The sequence below is a fragment of the Rutidosis leptorrhynchoides genome, chromosome 4 (assembly GCF_046630445.1).
Source record: "Rutidosis leptorrhynchoides isolate AG116_Rl617_1_P2 chromosome 4, CSIRO_AGI_Rlap_v1, whole genome shotgun sequence".
Taxonomy (NCBI): domain Eukaryota; kingdom Viridiplantae; phylum Streptophyta; class Magnoliopsida; order Asterales; family Asteraceae; genus Rutidosis; species Rutidosis leptorrhynchoides.
In genome coordinates, this window is record NC_092336.1 from 532,054,972 (window position 1) to 532,070,223 (window position 15,252).

At 34.5% G+C, this 15,252-nt stretch overlaps 2 protein-coding genes and 2 non-coding genes across 4 annotated transcripts; all 4 read right to left on the reverse strand.

Moving 5' to 3' along the window:
- Positions 1-617: 617 nt before the first annotated feature.
- On the reverse strand, positions 618-701 carry TRNAL-CAA (transfer RNA leucine (anticodon CAA)). Its single transcript has one exon. It is a non-coding gene; the product is annotated as a tRNA-Leu (tRNA).
- Positions 702-3,276: 2,575 nt separating this feature from the next.
- On the reverse strand, positions 3,277-3,360 carry TRNAL-CAA (transfer RNA leucine (anticodon CAA)). Its single transcript has one exon. It is a non-coding gene; the product is annotated as a tRNA-Leu (tRNA).
- A 2,878-nt stretch (positions 3,361-6,238) lies between these two features.
- On the reverse strand, positions 6,239-9,697 carry LOC139845025 (ATP-dependent RNA helicase HAS1-like). The gene is made up of 12 exons (XM_071835241.1): positions 9,287-9,697; positions 9,013-9,198; positions 8,729-8,914; positions 8,529-8,612; positions 8,217-8,258; positions 8,066-8,128; positions 7,677-7,976; positions 7,429-7,467; positions 7,227-7,331; positions 6,993-7,061; positions 6,531-6,656; positions 6,239-6,421 (listed from the first exon to the last, which is right to left on the reverse strand). Exons 1-12 carry the CDS (start codon positions 9,695-9,697, stop codon positions 6,239-6,241), a joined length of 1,794 nt encoding a protein of 597 aa, XP_071691342.1.
- A 3,533-nt stretch (positions 9,698-13,230) lies between these two features.
- On the reverse strand, positions 13,231-14,570 carry LOC139842580 (uncharacterized). The gene is made up of 5 exons (XM_071832700.1): positions 14,526-14,570; positions 14,354-14,431; positions 13,656-13,976; positions 13,335-13,532; positions 13,231-13,248 (listed from the first exon to the last, which is right to left on the reverse strand). Exons 1-5 carry the CDS (start codon positions 14,568-14,570, stop codon positions 13,231-13,233), a joined length of 660 nt encoding a protein of 219 aa, XP_071688801.1.
- Between the last annotated feature and the right edge of the window lie 682 nt (positions 14,571-15,252).

Sequence of the window (15,252 nt, forward strand, 5' to 3'; positions counted from 1 at the left end):
ATTTCACTTTTGACCCGTTTAAGTTTATGCAACTTAAACCCAAATCGCTTGTACCTGAAACGGTGGCTCACTTTTTCTAAGTAATGTGGAAGAGGACCGAAGCATGCCACTGAAAGACTCTAACTGTGACCAAGATAAACTGTCAAGAACGTAGATGAGGTAGGATGAGCAGTTGGTCAGATCTAGTATGGACGATACTTGGTATCGGCACATCTCCTAGGGTTCCCTTATCTGGGATTCCTGGGGAAGAGGATCAAGTTGGCCCTTGCGAACAGCTTGATGCACTATCTCCCTTCAACCCTTTGAGCGAAATGCAGCAAAAGGAGGGAAAATCCGTGGACTGACCACATCATCTCCACTCCTTAGAAACTACGAGATTACCCCAAGGACGCCTTCGACATCCAGCGATTCACGAGGTCTACTACTAGTATAACACAGGGACCATCAAAACCTATAATAAAATCAAAGACCATCCAGACTAGCCTTGTCCAATACATTTCAAGATTAAAGTTTCATATCGTGCATATTCATTTACGTAAGAAAGACCAAAAGAGTGAATAGCTGAATTAATGTAAAAATGTAAGATAGGAAAAAGTTGAAAAAAAAAACTAAAATTGTGTCAGAAGTGGGATTTGAACCCACGCCCTCTCTCGAAGACCAGAACTTGAGTCTGGCGCCTTAGACCACTCGGCCATCCTGACAACGTGTTGATTTTTCGTATTTCCTTTATAACATATTTATAGTTACTCCGTAATATTTATATAGTAAAGACAAAATTTCATTCCTCGTCCCTGAACTTTACATCGACTTTGACTCCCTGTCCTTTTTCTTTTTTTTGTGCATTCCTCGTCCCCAAACTATTAAAAGCGTACATCCCTCGTCCCCCGTCTACTTTCTGTCTATTTTTCCGTTAACACCTATCACGTGCAGATCATGTGAGGGTATAAAGGTCATTAAACTACAGGGACGAGGAGCGTAATTATGTCTTCTTCTTCAACATTCAATTTTGTCCCCAAATCATACACCCTAATAAAATCAAATTCATTTCTTTTCTTCAATAAAACTTAAATCTAACACAAAAAAAAAATTATCAAATAGAAACACAAATTCATTCAAGAAACCATGCAATCCAGAAAACAAATAGATAAATCATTCATCTTTCACAAATAGAAAACCATACTCCCTAAAATTTCAAATCTTTTCAGAATCCAAACCTCAATTCATCAAATACAAACACAAACACACCCACTCTCTATTCATCTTTCACGAATCTAGGGTGATTTCGTTTTCACTTTGCACCGCAGTCACCGAATCTGAGCTAAGGTCGCCGGATTTTTTCGAGTTCGTACCAGATCTGAGGTTAACCATATCCCGCCATCAATTTGAGGGTGAAGGAGAACGTGAGGGCGTACCGGAGGCTGCCGGCGACGGAGTTCAAAGTTTCGGCAGGGAGTTGGATGCGTAACACTTGAATTACTAGGCAGGGGTTTGGACCGGTTCCATTTCATAAAATTTTTGTTCGACAGCCTAATTCGAAAAATCATGTACATTATATTGATTTTCAATTTTTTCAATCTTTAAATTAATTGATAATTGACTGCAATTTTAATTAATTTTTAATGTTGAATGTTATTTAAATATTAAATTTAAGTTGAATAGAATTTTTCAGTATCAATCTCTTTTTCAATTTTTTAATTTTGATTACAGTTACCAAAAACCTGCAAATCCCTATAATTTCGCCAAATTAATTAAGTTGAAAAAAATAATTTTCTAGAATTCGTATGGATTGCATGGTTTCTGGAATGAATTTGTGTTTCTATTTGATAATTTTTTGTGTGTTAGATTTAAGTTTTATTGAAGAAGAGGAATGAATTTGATTTTAGTAGGGTGTATGATTTGGGGACAAAATTGAATATTGAAGAAGAAGATATAATTACGCTCCTCGTCCCTGTAGTTTAATGACCTTTTTACCCTCACATGATCTGCACGTGATAGGTGTTAACGGAAAAATAGACAGAAAGTAGACGGGGGGACGAGGGATGTACGCTTTTAATAGTTTGGGGACGAGGAATGCACAAAAAAAAGAAAAAGGACAGGGAGTCAAAGTCGATGTAAAGTTCAGGGACGAGGAATGAAATTTTGTCTATAGTAAAAATACAAATATATTTGAGTCAAAAACAAACTAGGAGGAAAAAGATTTTCAGTGTCAACTTATTTTAATCGTAACTGTAAACGGAGTACTAATGTTATGAATCCCTATTTTGCCCAATCGAATGTTCATCTTCGATATGTATATTTTATTTAAAGTTAAATATTGTCTACAATGTCATCTTCCTGTTTAAGAAAACTTGGACTATCAAGTTTAAAACCATGACAGCACTCATTGTTAACTTGCCATAAAGGGATATACTAGAAGCTCTGAAAAGGCCATCAATTAAGAGACATCAAATTCAAGTGTTTCAAGAGACTTGTGGACATATATATATATGCAACAATGCCCTTCTGATGATGTGATGATGATATTCAAAATTAAAAATTTGCAATTCAAACTACAGACAGACCCATTTAGAATTTTTGACCCTTGAGTTCCTGATAATATATATATCTTACAATTTGGTTTTTGTCGGTTGGTCATGCATGTATGTGTCAACCTTTAAGCTTTTAAGATTTTCAAGTAAGATAACAAAAATAATACGGAAGAGATGGATATTTCCAGTGTTGTAAAAAACCCCATTACTCGCCGATTAATCTCCGATTAATCATTTTTAAGAGCAATCCGTTTCGATTTTCAAAAATCCGTTTAATTAAACGGTCAACGTCAATTGATGGGTCAAAATCGAATTTGGTAATCAAAGTCGACCAAACTAAAAAATGATTAACATTTTAACATAAATTTACACTAGAACTTTTATAGTTTTTGAGCAAAATGAATACTTTTAGACAATTATGTTAAAATTTATTTTTTTATTTATGGTTTTTTTTTCTATATTTACATATATAATTTTTGAAATTTAATATTTAAATGTATACAGTACAATCCGATTAATCCTTCTAATGTCCCGACCGATTAATACTATTTACAACCTTGGATATGTCTACTTAAAGTAAACATAAAGTAGGTCTAAATAAATGTGACGGATATGTCTACTTAAACATAAAGTAGGTCTAAATAAATAAGTAGGTCTAAATAAATGTGACAAAAACATGTGTCAAGTTGTAGAAGAAACAAACAGTATTCCTATTTGTATATGATTATTAAAATTGATGTGATGCAATTATCAGAAGTGGGATTTGAACCCACGCCCTCTTTCGAAGACCAGAACTTGAGTCTGGCGCCTTAGACCACTCGGCCATCCTGCCTTATATCTATGCTTTTTTTTTATGTTCCTTATATAATAAACATATTGTCATAATTGAAACTTTTTATCTATCTATCTATACATGTCAAACTAAGTCTTCATATTGAATGGAGTTTTGTAGAAAATAATTAACCTTATATACTAAACCCCCAAAGAGTTTTGGCCGTTTTGACCCCAACCCCCCACAAAAATTGTCTGGTCGTTTTGACCCCAACCCCCTACAAAAATTGTCAAAACGACAATAGTAGAAAAGGGGAAAAAAAAACCAAACACCCCCTCAATTTTCTCCCAACTTTCAAATCCAACCCCTCTTTCAGGATTTAAATATGAAACTTAATATTTTAATTAAAAATCTTAATTAAACTTCACCCATTTTTTCAACGGGTTTTGGTAACCCCCAACAGGTTTTGGTCGTTTTGACCCCAACCCCGCACAAAAATTGTCAAAACTAGAAAAGGGAAAAAAAAATCAAACACCCCCTCAACCTTCTCCCAACTTTCAAATCCAACCCCTCTTTCAGGGGTTAAACATGAAACTTAATATTTTAATTAAAAATCTTAATTAAACTTCACCCATTTTTTCAACGGGACATATCTTTCCGCTCGCCTCGCGTTAAATTTTTTCGAACACACCGTTCAACTCAAAAAAACCTTATGAACACAACGGGACTAACTATACGCGAAACGGACACTTCTAAAAAAAACGCTAAATATCTCGGATATATTTAATACACACCTAGGTACTATCTATTCTGTAAATACATAACGCTCCATTAACTATGAATGCGCAACCCAGAAGCCCCGCAGCATCGCGCGGGCCCATTTTACTAGTTTAAAATAACAAGAAGACTCGGTGTTCAGGAATCAGGACAGTGATAGTTGGACGAAATACTATACGTGGCACTCAAATATATATTGAAATTTGAAGTGGCATTGATGGAGATGTGTTAACTATACCCAGACACTTGATGTGTAAAATTGTTGCAAGCTATTCATGAAAGAAAGCTGGGAATTGATGATATCAGATTCAAAACAAAAGGGTTATGGTCTTCAACTGTCAATACCTATAATTCCTTATGTTCACAGGGCGCCATTCCTGAAAATACTTTATGTATTCAACTTGGCAACGGTCATAATGTTAGCTTCTGAAATGATAAATGGTTGGGTAATACCAGTGTACCACTCTCGCTACTCGTTATGCTAGACTATAGACTTGATGTAGAACCGAATTGCAAAGTTTATGATCGTATTCCTTCAAGTGGAAATGCAAACGGGAGCCGCTAAGTACCAGCTATTGTTGCTGCTATTTGGTCTGAGTGGTCTAATTAAGGCGCCAGACTCAAGTTTTTGCCTAAGTGAACATCTTCCTTTAGCGTTTGTTGCCCCTTATTTGGAGTCGCAGGAAAATCCAATGATCACTTGTTTTTGTTTTGCAAATTTACTGCTTCTATTTGGTCTCAAATCTGAGTCTAGACTGCAGTTACGTGGCCTTTGGTTACTATTGAAGACGTTTTCGATTGGATGGACTCCTTGCAATTTCCAAAAGCTAAAAGGGTGCGTCCCATTTGCATTATTAGCTGCGCTTTCTGGCGGATTTGGAGATTTAGGTGTCATTTGGCTTTTTGGTGGATTTAGAGATTTAGGTGTTATTTGTTTCAGTCTACACAATTTTTTTTTTCGTAAGCGAGGAAATCCTCCTATGAACGAGCACATTAGCTCCCCCATAGAAGGTAAAATCTCGGGTAATCAAGCCCCCGAGCGCGAGACCTGGTACCGGGTGAATTGCGCATTATGCGCACCCTCTTGTCACACTCTCTTTTTGAACAATTTGGCATAGCCGGGAATTGAACCCGGGTGGTGTGCGTCATTGGGCAACTCGGTGGCCACTCAGGCAAGCCTGAATTGCGCGCCCGCAAATGTTTTTACTGCATAATGTTTATTTTTTCTGAAGTCATAAGAAAAAAATAATGTCTTATTCTGTCTGCAAATTCGCATTCGCAGACTTTGAAGTACGCTTCTAGGTGATGTAGACAAAATTAAGTTATTTTACAGATATAAGAACACATAATCTTCACTATTCAACACACATACCTTTATGTCATATCTTCTCTACAGACATAGTCCGCAAATCTTCAGACAAAAAATCTTAAAAAACAAACGACACCTTAGAATTTACACCATCATCCACAACGAATATAAAAAGTGTATTTTTTGATAATATTTAATTTTATGGTTTTTGTGTGGTTACATACTAGGAGCAAATTTGGTCCTAGCTGGAACATTTGGCTTTATAATCCCTTCTAATTGTTTTGTCTAGCCCTTGGCTAGTTTTTCATAAAATTCTATTGTTGTTCACAAAAAAGGTGGCGCTCAAATATTGCAAGTCACTGGATGGTGTAATAGGACTTGAAAGTTGAAACCATGACCAATTGTCCAATAACACGGAGGAAGATATCCTACCAAGTTTCATAGCAAATCACCAAACAAGATTTACTGCATCAAATTTAGAGGCATTCACGATTACTTGATTCAAATGTGTAAGTAGCAATAGCGACAGGTTAAAAAGAACTTCAAACTACCCGGGGACGCATCTCCAGTCATTGCCATTTGACTAACAAGGTTTAAAGCTTACACAATATATATCAACTAAAAGATTGTCTTAATAAAAACTGCCTATTATCCTTGGTAGTAGAAATAAAGAATATATGTAACAGAATTGAACAGCCTTAAAAAGTAAATGTGATGATACTCGGACATGTAGTAAAAAGAAACACCATTTTTTTATGGTTAAAAAAGATGTAGCAAAAAGAAACACCATTTTTTTATGGTTAAAACACTAAAAAATTAGCTTCAAATTTGGGCATGGCTGGCATCTGTTAACTAATATCTTACAATCTGGGTGTTGTCGTTATCACGATTCCTGCCATAAGGATTGTTTTGGCTAAATCCATTTCGGCTTCTTCCTTGTATCTTACGTGTTTTTTGCCTGAATTTTGATGTGTTGCTATCTATGTTCAGGTTAAGCTTTGGAGGATTTGAAAAGCAAAACGATGACGCAACCGCCTGTCATCATCAGAAACATAAAAAAAACAAAATGAAATCATTTTATGGAGAGGGGACCCACCAAAGGGGAACCGGAAAACAACTATAGAAAATAAGTAGACGACAGTACCTGCATATCAAGGCGGTGAACATTGAAGATGTCCTTCATGGAGTGTGAGTTATATGCTAATAAGTACGATCTATATGCATCTTTAGCTGATTTGTTCAAATAATAGTTGTTGCCAACCAATTTTTCCTACATAAACATACCAAACAAAACAATAGCTAATCCTAGAAACAGTAATTTCATTAACATACTAAAAGTTAAAGTGACAACTTAACCCGGTTTTGAACAACCCAAATCTTGTTAAGGCTTTATTTTTAACAGGTAAAACTAAAACTAGTGAAAGACGAGATAGTAAAGTCACAAAGAAACAAGTCCAAAGTTATCCCCAACGTTTATTTAAAAATGTATAAAACATCCATATATTGACAAATGTATACCCATAGCAAAGAATTAGCCATTTTGACCCATTATCCAACTGACTCATATTGCCACTTATTATATCGTCTCAAGCAAGCATTTACATACCAGGTGGGACTGCACATTATATATTTTCTTTTCATCAAACTCGTACTCATTAACTTGTACTTTTACAGCCTATCATACAACATTTACCATATTACCAGTCAGTTTAATGATGTTGGTTACATCTTTCACATGATTTCATAAAAAAAAAATAAAAAAAAAATTAATCAGAGGTCAAAGTCAGTCTACATTAGCATAAAAGTTTCAAGAATTAAGAAAAAATAATCAATAATACACCTTGAGATAGCGAAGAAACTGCAATTCTTCAGAAATAAGAAAAAGCAATGCATTCCCTTTCGCACCCTCTCCACGCGCAGTTCGACCAACTCGGTGAATATATTCCTGTGATTAGATGACAATTAATGAGATCAAAGATAAACTTAAACTAATAATATAAATTAAAATGTAACTATGGAACTTGAGATGAAAAGCTAAACACCTTAGGCTCATCTGGAGGATCATACTGCACAATCCAATCCTGTAAACAAATAAAAATCCATATTGTTATGCAAATTAAAATAGTACTACATTGTATAGCAACAAATAATAAATAATAATAATAATAATAATAATAATAATAATAATAATAATAATAATAATAATAATAATAATAATAATAATAATAATAATAATAACAATAATAATAATAATAAAATATATTAATAAATATAAAAAAAATTGACATACGACAGCAGGGATATCAAGACCACGAGCAGCAACATTAGTACATAACAAGATTCCTTTTTCTGCTTTACAAAAATCAAAGAAAGTGGAAGTTCGTTTCTGCTGTTTTTGCTTCCCATGAATATCAAAACATTTGACTCGAATATACATAAGAAGCTCCGAATGAAATTTAACCGAATCGCATGAAGAAAAGAAAACCATCACTTTTTTTGACATATTTCTTTTCAAGAAAGAGTAGAGAAGCATGAATCTCTTTGCAATTGGAACCACACAGTAACCATGTTGCAAACCTTCATTAAAATCCTAAAACATCCATAACATCAGATTAGAAGAACAATTAATGATAAAAAAAAACAATAAAATTTGGTTACTAGAGATAATGGTTTTTTTACCTTGAGCCTCACATCGATATAAACAGGAGTATCTTGAAAGGATAAGCGGGCAAGATCATCAACCTGAAGAAAATACAATCGATAAATAACAAAATATAAATGAACAAATATTAATAAGTATTTGATATATAATGTGACTTGAAAAAAGTACGTTTGTGGTCTGAGTGGCTGAAAAAAGAGCCGTCTGCCTCACCTGCAGATTAAGAAATATATGCAAGAAGCCAGCTATCATAAATCATAAATGTAATATATATTAATATTAGTCTATAATAAATATAAATAAATAATGACTTTAAAACAAAATACAAAGTACTATACAAGATCACATACAATTTCTAAAATGGTAGGTGAAACAAAATAGCGTAGCCAGGATTTAAATACATCAATGAATCAAACTGCAATTTTCTACTAGGGAAAAAAATTACTATGGCATAAAAATGGTGTAAGCTACAAACTACCGTACCTTGGGTAGGATTCTAATTATCTGCTTCATTTCTTCCTCAAAGTTTGCTTCCAAAATCAGATCAGCTTCATCAATCACAAGGCACTGTAAACCACAAAATTAAAGTTGCTCGTTTCAATTCACAAATCATAGTTAATAAAGCATTAGCATCATACATTAAGTTATCCCATAAAAAATAAATATAGAGCAAACAAATTTACCACAAGGTTCTTATAAATAAACCCTTTTGTGTTCTGTAAATGATCAAGAAGTCGCCCAGGTGTCGCTACCAATAAATTAACTCCCTTTACAAGACGCTCGGCTTCACCTCTTCTTGCTGCACCACCCATTACCAACCCGAGAGTCTGTGAATGATACTTGAGAAGGTCCTTTGCAACTGCATGAGTCTGCAACATCAAAATCACATTGAAAACAAACAAAATATCAACAATTGCAGGCACTAAATTTAACTGATAAATAGCGGAGTAGAACACTGAACACGTACTTGTATCGCAAGCTCCCTAGTTGGGCAAATGACAACAACACCGGTCCCATTTCGAGAAACAAACGAAGCACGATACAACAACTCAACTGCTGGTACAAGAAAGGCTAATGTTTTACCAGAACCTGTTATTGCAGCTCCAAGAACATCTTTTCCTTCCAAAAGAGGAGGTATACCTCTAGCTTGAATCTATAATCACATTGTATGAATACCATTTAAACAAGTTGAAGCCAAATAACAAATAAAAAACCATAAATTTTGAATCTTTTTGTGTAACCTGTGTCATATATTGAAAACCCATATCCGCAATAGCTTTCTTGGTTGGTTCAGATAAGGGTAAAAGCGTAAAAGGATCACTACTCATAATCCCACCACCACCTTTCACCTTATTTTTCTTCATCTCCTTTATCTCTTCTTCTTCTTCTTCTTCTTCTTCTTCCTCGACGTTTAAACGCTCATCGCCATCTTCTTCCTCTTTAATTTCATCGGTTTCTATTTCTTTATGTTTCTTATTTATCTTCATCTTCTTCTTGTTGTCACTGTCGTTGATTTCTGCAACTTGTGCTGGCAAATCGGAAGCTTCCTCACCGCTGTCCTTTTTGATCTTGTTCCTCTTTCGTTTCTTTTTGTTATTAGAACCATCACCATTTTCAATTTTGGAATTAGGGTTTCTCTCTAAGATTGTCATAGCTGGCGACTACCACTATCTCTGTTTTTAACTCTGCGTTTAATTCAGCAAATAATCAATGTAAACTATCAAAATCAATTTTTATTTAACCAAGAAAAGGTATATTTGTAGAGTATGAGAATGTTGGAGTAGCTAGGAATTAGGGTTTAAGAATTAAATACAGAGACGGCAAATATTTTTTCAGAAGTCGGAACAATAAACCGAATTCGGGGTTTATTTTGTAGCTAGGGCCTAGGAATAGGGTTTAAGAATGAAATACAAAGACGGAAGCAATCTCAATTATATTTTACCATGCAAATTTGATTTTATATTCTCAATTATATTTTTTATTTTTTATTTTTAAATATCTTTTCTAAGTATTGGCTAGAGGTTCACTCGAAAGACTTTTGAGAGTGTTTTTCACTCTGGGTGGAGAAATGACTTGTCTTTATTCTCGGATAGGGGAATGATTGTCTACATCTCACCTCCCCATACACCACTTATGTGGTATTGGGTTTTGTTGTTATTGTTGTTGTTGTAATGAAATACAGAGACGACAAATATTCTTTCGGGTATATACAGAAACATTTTTTATGAAAAATAATACGGGGTAAAGGAATCTGAATTCCAGTATGTCCAGTTTTAACTCTTGACAGAAAACTGATACTTGCCTGAATTTGGGGTGTCCGAAAACTGTGTCAGATTAATTCTAATATTGTCTGAAAACTATTGTCCGAATTTGATTATTATTTATTTTAGGGAAGCCAAAAACGTGAGCCGGTTCCGAAAGAGTGAAGAAAAGGGGATGTTTCCTTAGCGTCACCGGCTCGACCAACACTTATGCAGAACGCAATCAAAGCTTTCATCCTTGGCAGTCCGGATTCTCTGTCAGGATTTTAGTTATAACTCACTTTGTTCAAATTTGATTGTCCGGATTTAATTGTTCGATAATCAAGTACAAGACACAAGATGCTCTCATTATTGGTTTCGTTACCAAATCACCAGTTCTGTTTGGAGGACAATACTATCAGTGGGAACAATGGATTACTCAATTCATTGTCCACAAAGGTGAAAAAGAAAAAGTTATCTAGGCATCTCTCAAACATGATCGAGTTGAGAATATTCATCCTAAAACTGGTTTGTCAATACCATATTATAAACTATCGGGTGAACGTGAATGTGCTCAAAGAGATGTAGAAGCTAAGACATTATGATGCAATCAATTCCATATGAGCTATTCAAAAATGTTGACAGTAACAAATTAGCAAAAGCTATCTGGGATGAGATTAGGAAACAACAAGAAGGTTATGATATGTCTGAAATCTAAAAAATGAATAACGCCCTAGCCATGTATGAGGACTTCAAGAAGGAAAATGTCGAATTTTTGAAGGACACATATAAAAGATATAACAGTGTTATCAATGAAGTAAAGAAATGTGGTCTCAACAAAAGTAATGCTGAAGTCAATATGAGTTCTTAAAGAAACTCAAATCTGATTGGTCTTCTCATAGTACAACGATTCAATCAACTAAGTAGATCGACAAGATAAACATACATGAGCTAGTGGGCATTCTAATGTACTATCAACCCGAAGTTGCCAAAGTTGTTATTGAAAGGAACGAAGCTCTGTCTGCTTATGCACTTGCATTGATTGCAAATAAAAAGAAGGGATATACATGTTTCTTCTAAAAGTTTTTCTACGAAGGTGGTCATAGAATCTGATTCTAAAGATTCTGACGAAGATTCATTCTCCGATGTAGATGAATCGCACTTTTTATTGATTAAGGCAGCAACTAGATATAAAATAAACACTTGACAATTTCTTATTTAAGAAGGGGATATTGTTCACTTTCCTTTGCATAGACCAACAAGAGGAGAGGCGAAGCCAGATTTTTAGAACACTTATGACACGAGAAACAAAAATTTAAATAACAAATAAATTTATGATTCTATACGAACATAAAAACACCTTTTACCTCAAATGTACCTTACGATATTTCTTTTGTTGGAAATAAATCCATAATAGCTTCGTTCATAACACAAGCAAGTGTTCATCTTTCTATAAAACTAAAAAAACCGTTCAAAAATTCATCATTCATTCGACTATACAAATATGCTTTTACAACCTTTATTGTCAAAAATCACATCTAAAACCTTTTTGTTGCAACGGGTAAAATCAAAGCAAACTCTAGTAACCGATATACATAATCATATAAAATATATTTTTTGGTTTCAACCATCATCTATCACGGTCGGTAGCCCATAAGTTAGCAAATCTTTTATCTCGATGCACAACCTCATGGTGGATATCAAGTTCATGCTTAAGATACTACAAGAAAACTGCGTTCTTAGGACCCCCATAAGGGTCCTAAAAGGCCCATTCTTAGGACCTTTTGCCTGATAGGACCCCCAAAACGCACGACCTAACAACAGCGGTCGTATTAATCGAAAAGGGTCCTAACGCTTATAGGACCTTTTATTTGAGTCCTATAAACAACATCGAAAGGGTCCTAAGAATGGGCCTTTTAGAACACTTTATAATACTTTGTGACGCACAAAAGGGTCCTATGACGCCTAAATTTGTATGTTAGATCATATTAGGACCCTAAAAAAGTGTACTAATATAATGAGAAACTATGTTAGTACCAATAAAAGCGTCCTAAAATAATTGTAAATTATGTAAGTACCCAAAAAAGGGTCCTATTATAAAAATATAGTAGTTTAGTACCACAAAAAAGGTCCTAATATACATTTAGTAGTTTAGTACCACAAAAAAGGGTACTAATATATATAAAAATTATGTAAGTACTCAAAAAAGGGTCCTATTATAAAAATATAGTAGTTTAGTACCACAAAAGGGTCCTAATATAACTATATGTTAACTTAGTACCACAAAAAAGCGTCCTAACAAGTCATATGAGTTTCGAATATTCGGTTCGGGTATTCGGGTCCATTTCGGATTTTAGGCCAGGTTATAGTAATTGGGCCTTTCCAGGCCAGTTCAGATAATTGGGCCTTTCCAGGCCAGTTCAGATATTTGGGTCTTTTGAGCCAGGTTATGTTAATTGGGCCTTTCCAGGCCAGTTCAGATAATTAGGCTTTTTAGGCCAGGTTATGGTAATTGGGCATTTGCAAGCCAGTTCAGATAATTGGGCCTTTTGTGCCCGATTATGCTAATTGGGCTTGTCGCCACGTTTAAGATTACTGGGCCTTTCGGGCCTGCTTCAGCTATTTAGGTCTTTTGGGCCCTGTTCGGATCCAGTTTTCTTTTGATTGCATCAATTTATTATTCATTGCAATTACAATAATTTTAAATTTTTAAATTACAAAACAAATATTAAATATAAATTATAATATTGATCACCACATGATTACATTTACAGTAAGTTATATTGTTTCAATAATAATAAAATCACGACATGACAAATCATTGTTTCAAACACACCAACACATATATCGTATCAACAAATTGTTTCAAACATAAACATTCATTAATAAACCGGCTCACATTAACAAACACAAAAACTCTTCAACCCTTCACCATCCAATCTTGATCAATCCTCACGTACCAACTACAAATTAAATCATCCATGTATAAACATAAATGTGCACATTATAAAAATTAATCTTAACTATTACAAATTTAACAAGGACATACCTCGATTAACTGAGCAGGCCAAGCAATAGATGTACCAGTGACGTCATGAATGCATTTTAAATAATCATATGGCCTAAACAAAGCTTCATCTTTTTTAATGGCCACCTGAACATGGGCCTCACACCAACCATGTACAAGTTCTGTTCCATTAAGAACCGTATTTGGATCAACGCTCCTCAACCTTCCTATTGCTACGTTCTCAAAGTTTGTAAGGTTTTTTTTACATAAACTTCCTTATCGACCTAAAATTTAGTTGTCAAAAAAACATTTATGAACGCTAAAAGGGTAGAAAAAATAGTAAGCTATTAAATTGAAACATACCCATAAACGGTGATCACCCGAACCATTAGCATGAACACGCGAACCATCATTCTGAGCACCCGGACCATTGTTCTTCTCGGCTTTTAACCATGCATTTTCTTTTTCAAGTTGTGCATTTCTAGACATCAGCTGAGCATTTGCTTTGCTAACAGCTAATCGACTAGGTCTTGCACCCCACATATGATTGGCGCGAACACCAAGTCCGTACATTTCTGCAGTACCATTTTTAGCTTTACCCATTACTGTGGAAAAAACATCATCTGGTCCAGGTGCATCAATTGCACCATCACCGAGTTTCTCGGTTAGGTCTTTCATTTTTTCCTGCATAAAAGAGATAGTAAATCGTTGATATTTGATTCAATAATATGACCAGTATATATACAGGAGATGGCATCGATATACATGGAAAATTGCCAACTATTTTGTGAGCTATATAAAGGATAACTATCATATTATAATTCTACTCTGATATTCGATATATGCAATGCCCAATCACAGTATATGCAATGCTTACCCTTGTAACTAATTAAATTAAAGATATGGTTAATAGATATTTTCTTTTATCTCCGACCTAAAAGTATACTTCAAATGAAATAAAAACCTCACAAGTGATTTATGGTGATTAACATATATATAAATATACATCTACTGATATCATGTGTAGGATATATTTGATCTACTTTTGTAAAATTACTTACAAAGACACGAGTAGCTTCATCTTCACCGATTTTGTAACATTCTTTAAACATATTCACCCTAGTTGCCTCTCTTCCCAACTTCACATACAATGAGTAAAACTGAGGTAACTATTAACGATGTATATTCAAAAGCTATACGTACTATTTAAATAATTCCCCCATGATATATTACCTTCAGTTCTTCACGAATTCTTGCAAAACTTTTTTTCCCCGTCATTTGTGACAACTTCTTTTTAGCCCTATTGTCTTTGTTTTTTCAGGTCATCTCCTGAACAAGAAAAGAGTGGTCAGTATTTGAGGAGATCAAATTACGATGGTTAGTCTATCTACATGAAAGTGTAAGAATATATCATACCATCACATTATCTCTGGTCCAATATTCAAAACGTCTTCTCCAGTGTCTTTTGGTTAGTTGTAGAGGTGGTGACTTTAATAGCTCCTCCATTGGTTTAGACGGGTCAAAGTAACATTCCTTAACTCTCGCCCTCCAGTTTTTCGTCTTGCGCCCATATGATTGGAGTATCCATGAATTAGCAGTTGGTGGAATATCAAACTTTATCTACAAATTATAAAAAAAAACATATAAATCACATGCATGAGAACAAAAAAAAACATATTATCACACAGATTTTAAAATATGTACCCTTAAGAACTTCAGCAACTTATCATTCTTTTCGGGTTTAACTTTGTTCCACGGTCTATAAATTGGACAATACTGGTAACTCTGCGATAAGTTACCAAGAAAATTGGTAAATTGACTAATGTTTGCACCAATTGGCTGGCCATGTTCATTAACAGTAATAGGAAGTCGAACATGTGGCTTTTGCATATAAATCTGCCGCATAAGAGTCGGTCCTCTCGACTGATTATCTACAAAATATGTGCACTTGATTTACAAC

Excerpts from the sequence above, each read along its gene's own strand:
- LOC139845025 (XM_071835241.1), bottom strand. The coding sequence starts at position 9,697 with ATGACAATCTTAGAGAGAAACCCTAATTCCAAAATTGAAAATGGTGAT. Across the intron at positions 8,915-9,012 it reads CTAGGGAGCTTGCGATACAA|ACTCATGCAGTTGCAAAGGA; the intron begins GTACGTGTTCAG and ends TTGATGTTGCAG. Across the intron at positions 8,129-8,216 it reads CAGCCACTCAGACCACAAAC|GTTGATGATCTTGCCCGCTT; the intron begins GTACTTTTTTCA and ends TATTTTCTTCAG.
- LOC139842580 (XM_071832700.1), bottom strand. The coding sequence starts at position 14,570 with ATGACGGGGAAAAAAAGTTTTGCAAGAATTCGTGAAGAACTGAAG. Across the intron at positions 13,977-14,353 it reads ATGAAGCTACTCGTGTCTTT|GAAAAAATGAAAGACCTAAC; the intron begins GTAAGTAATTTT and ends TCTTTTATGCAG. Across the intron at positions 13,533-13,655 it reads CGGGTGATCACCGTTTATGG|AACGTAGCAATAGGAAGGTT; the intron begins GTATGTTTCAAT and ends ACAAACTTTGAG.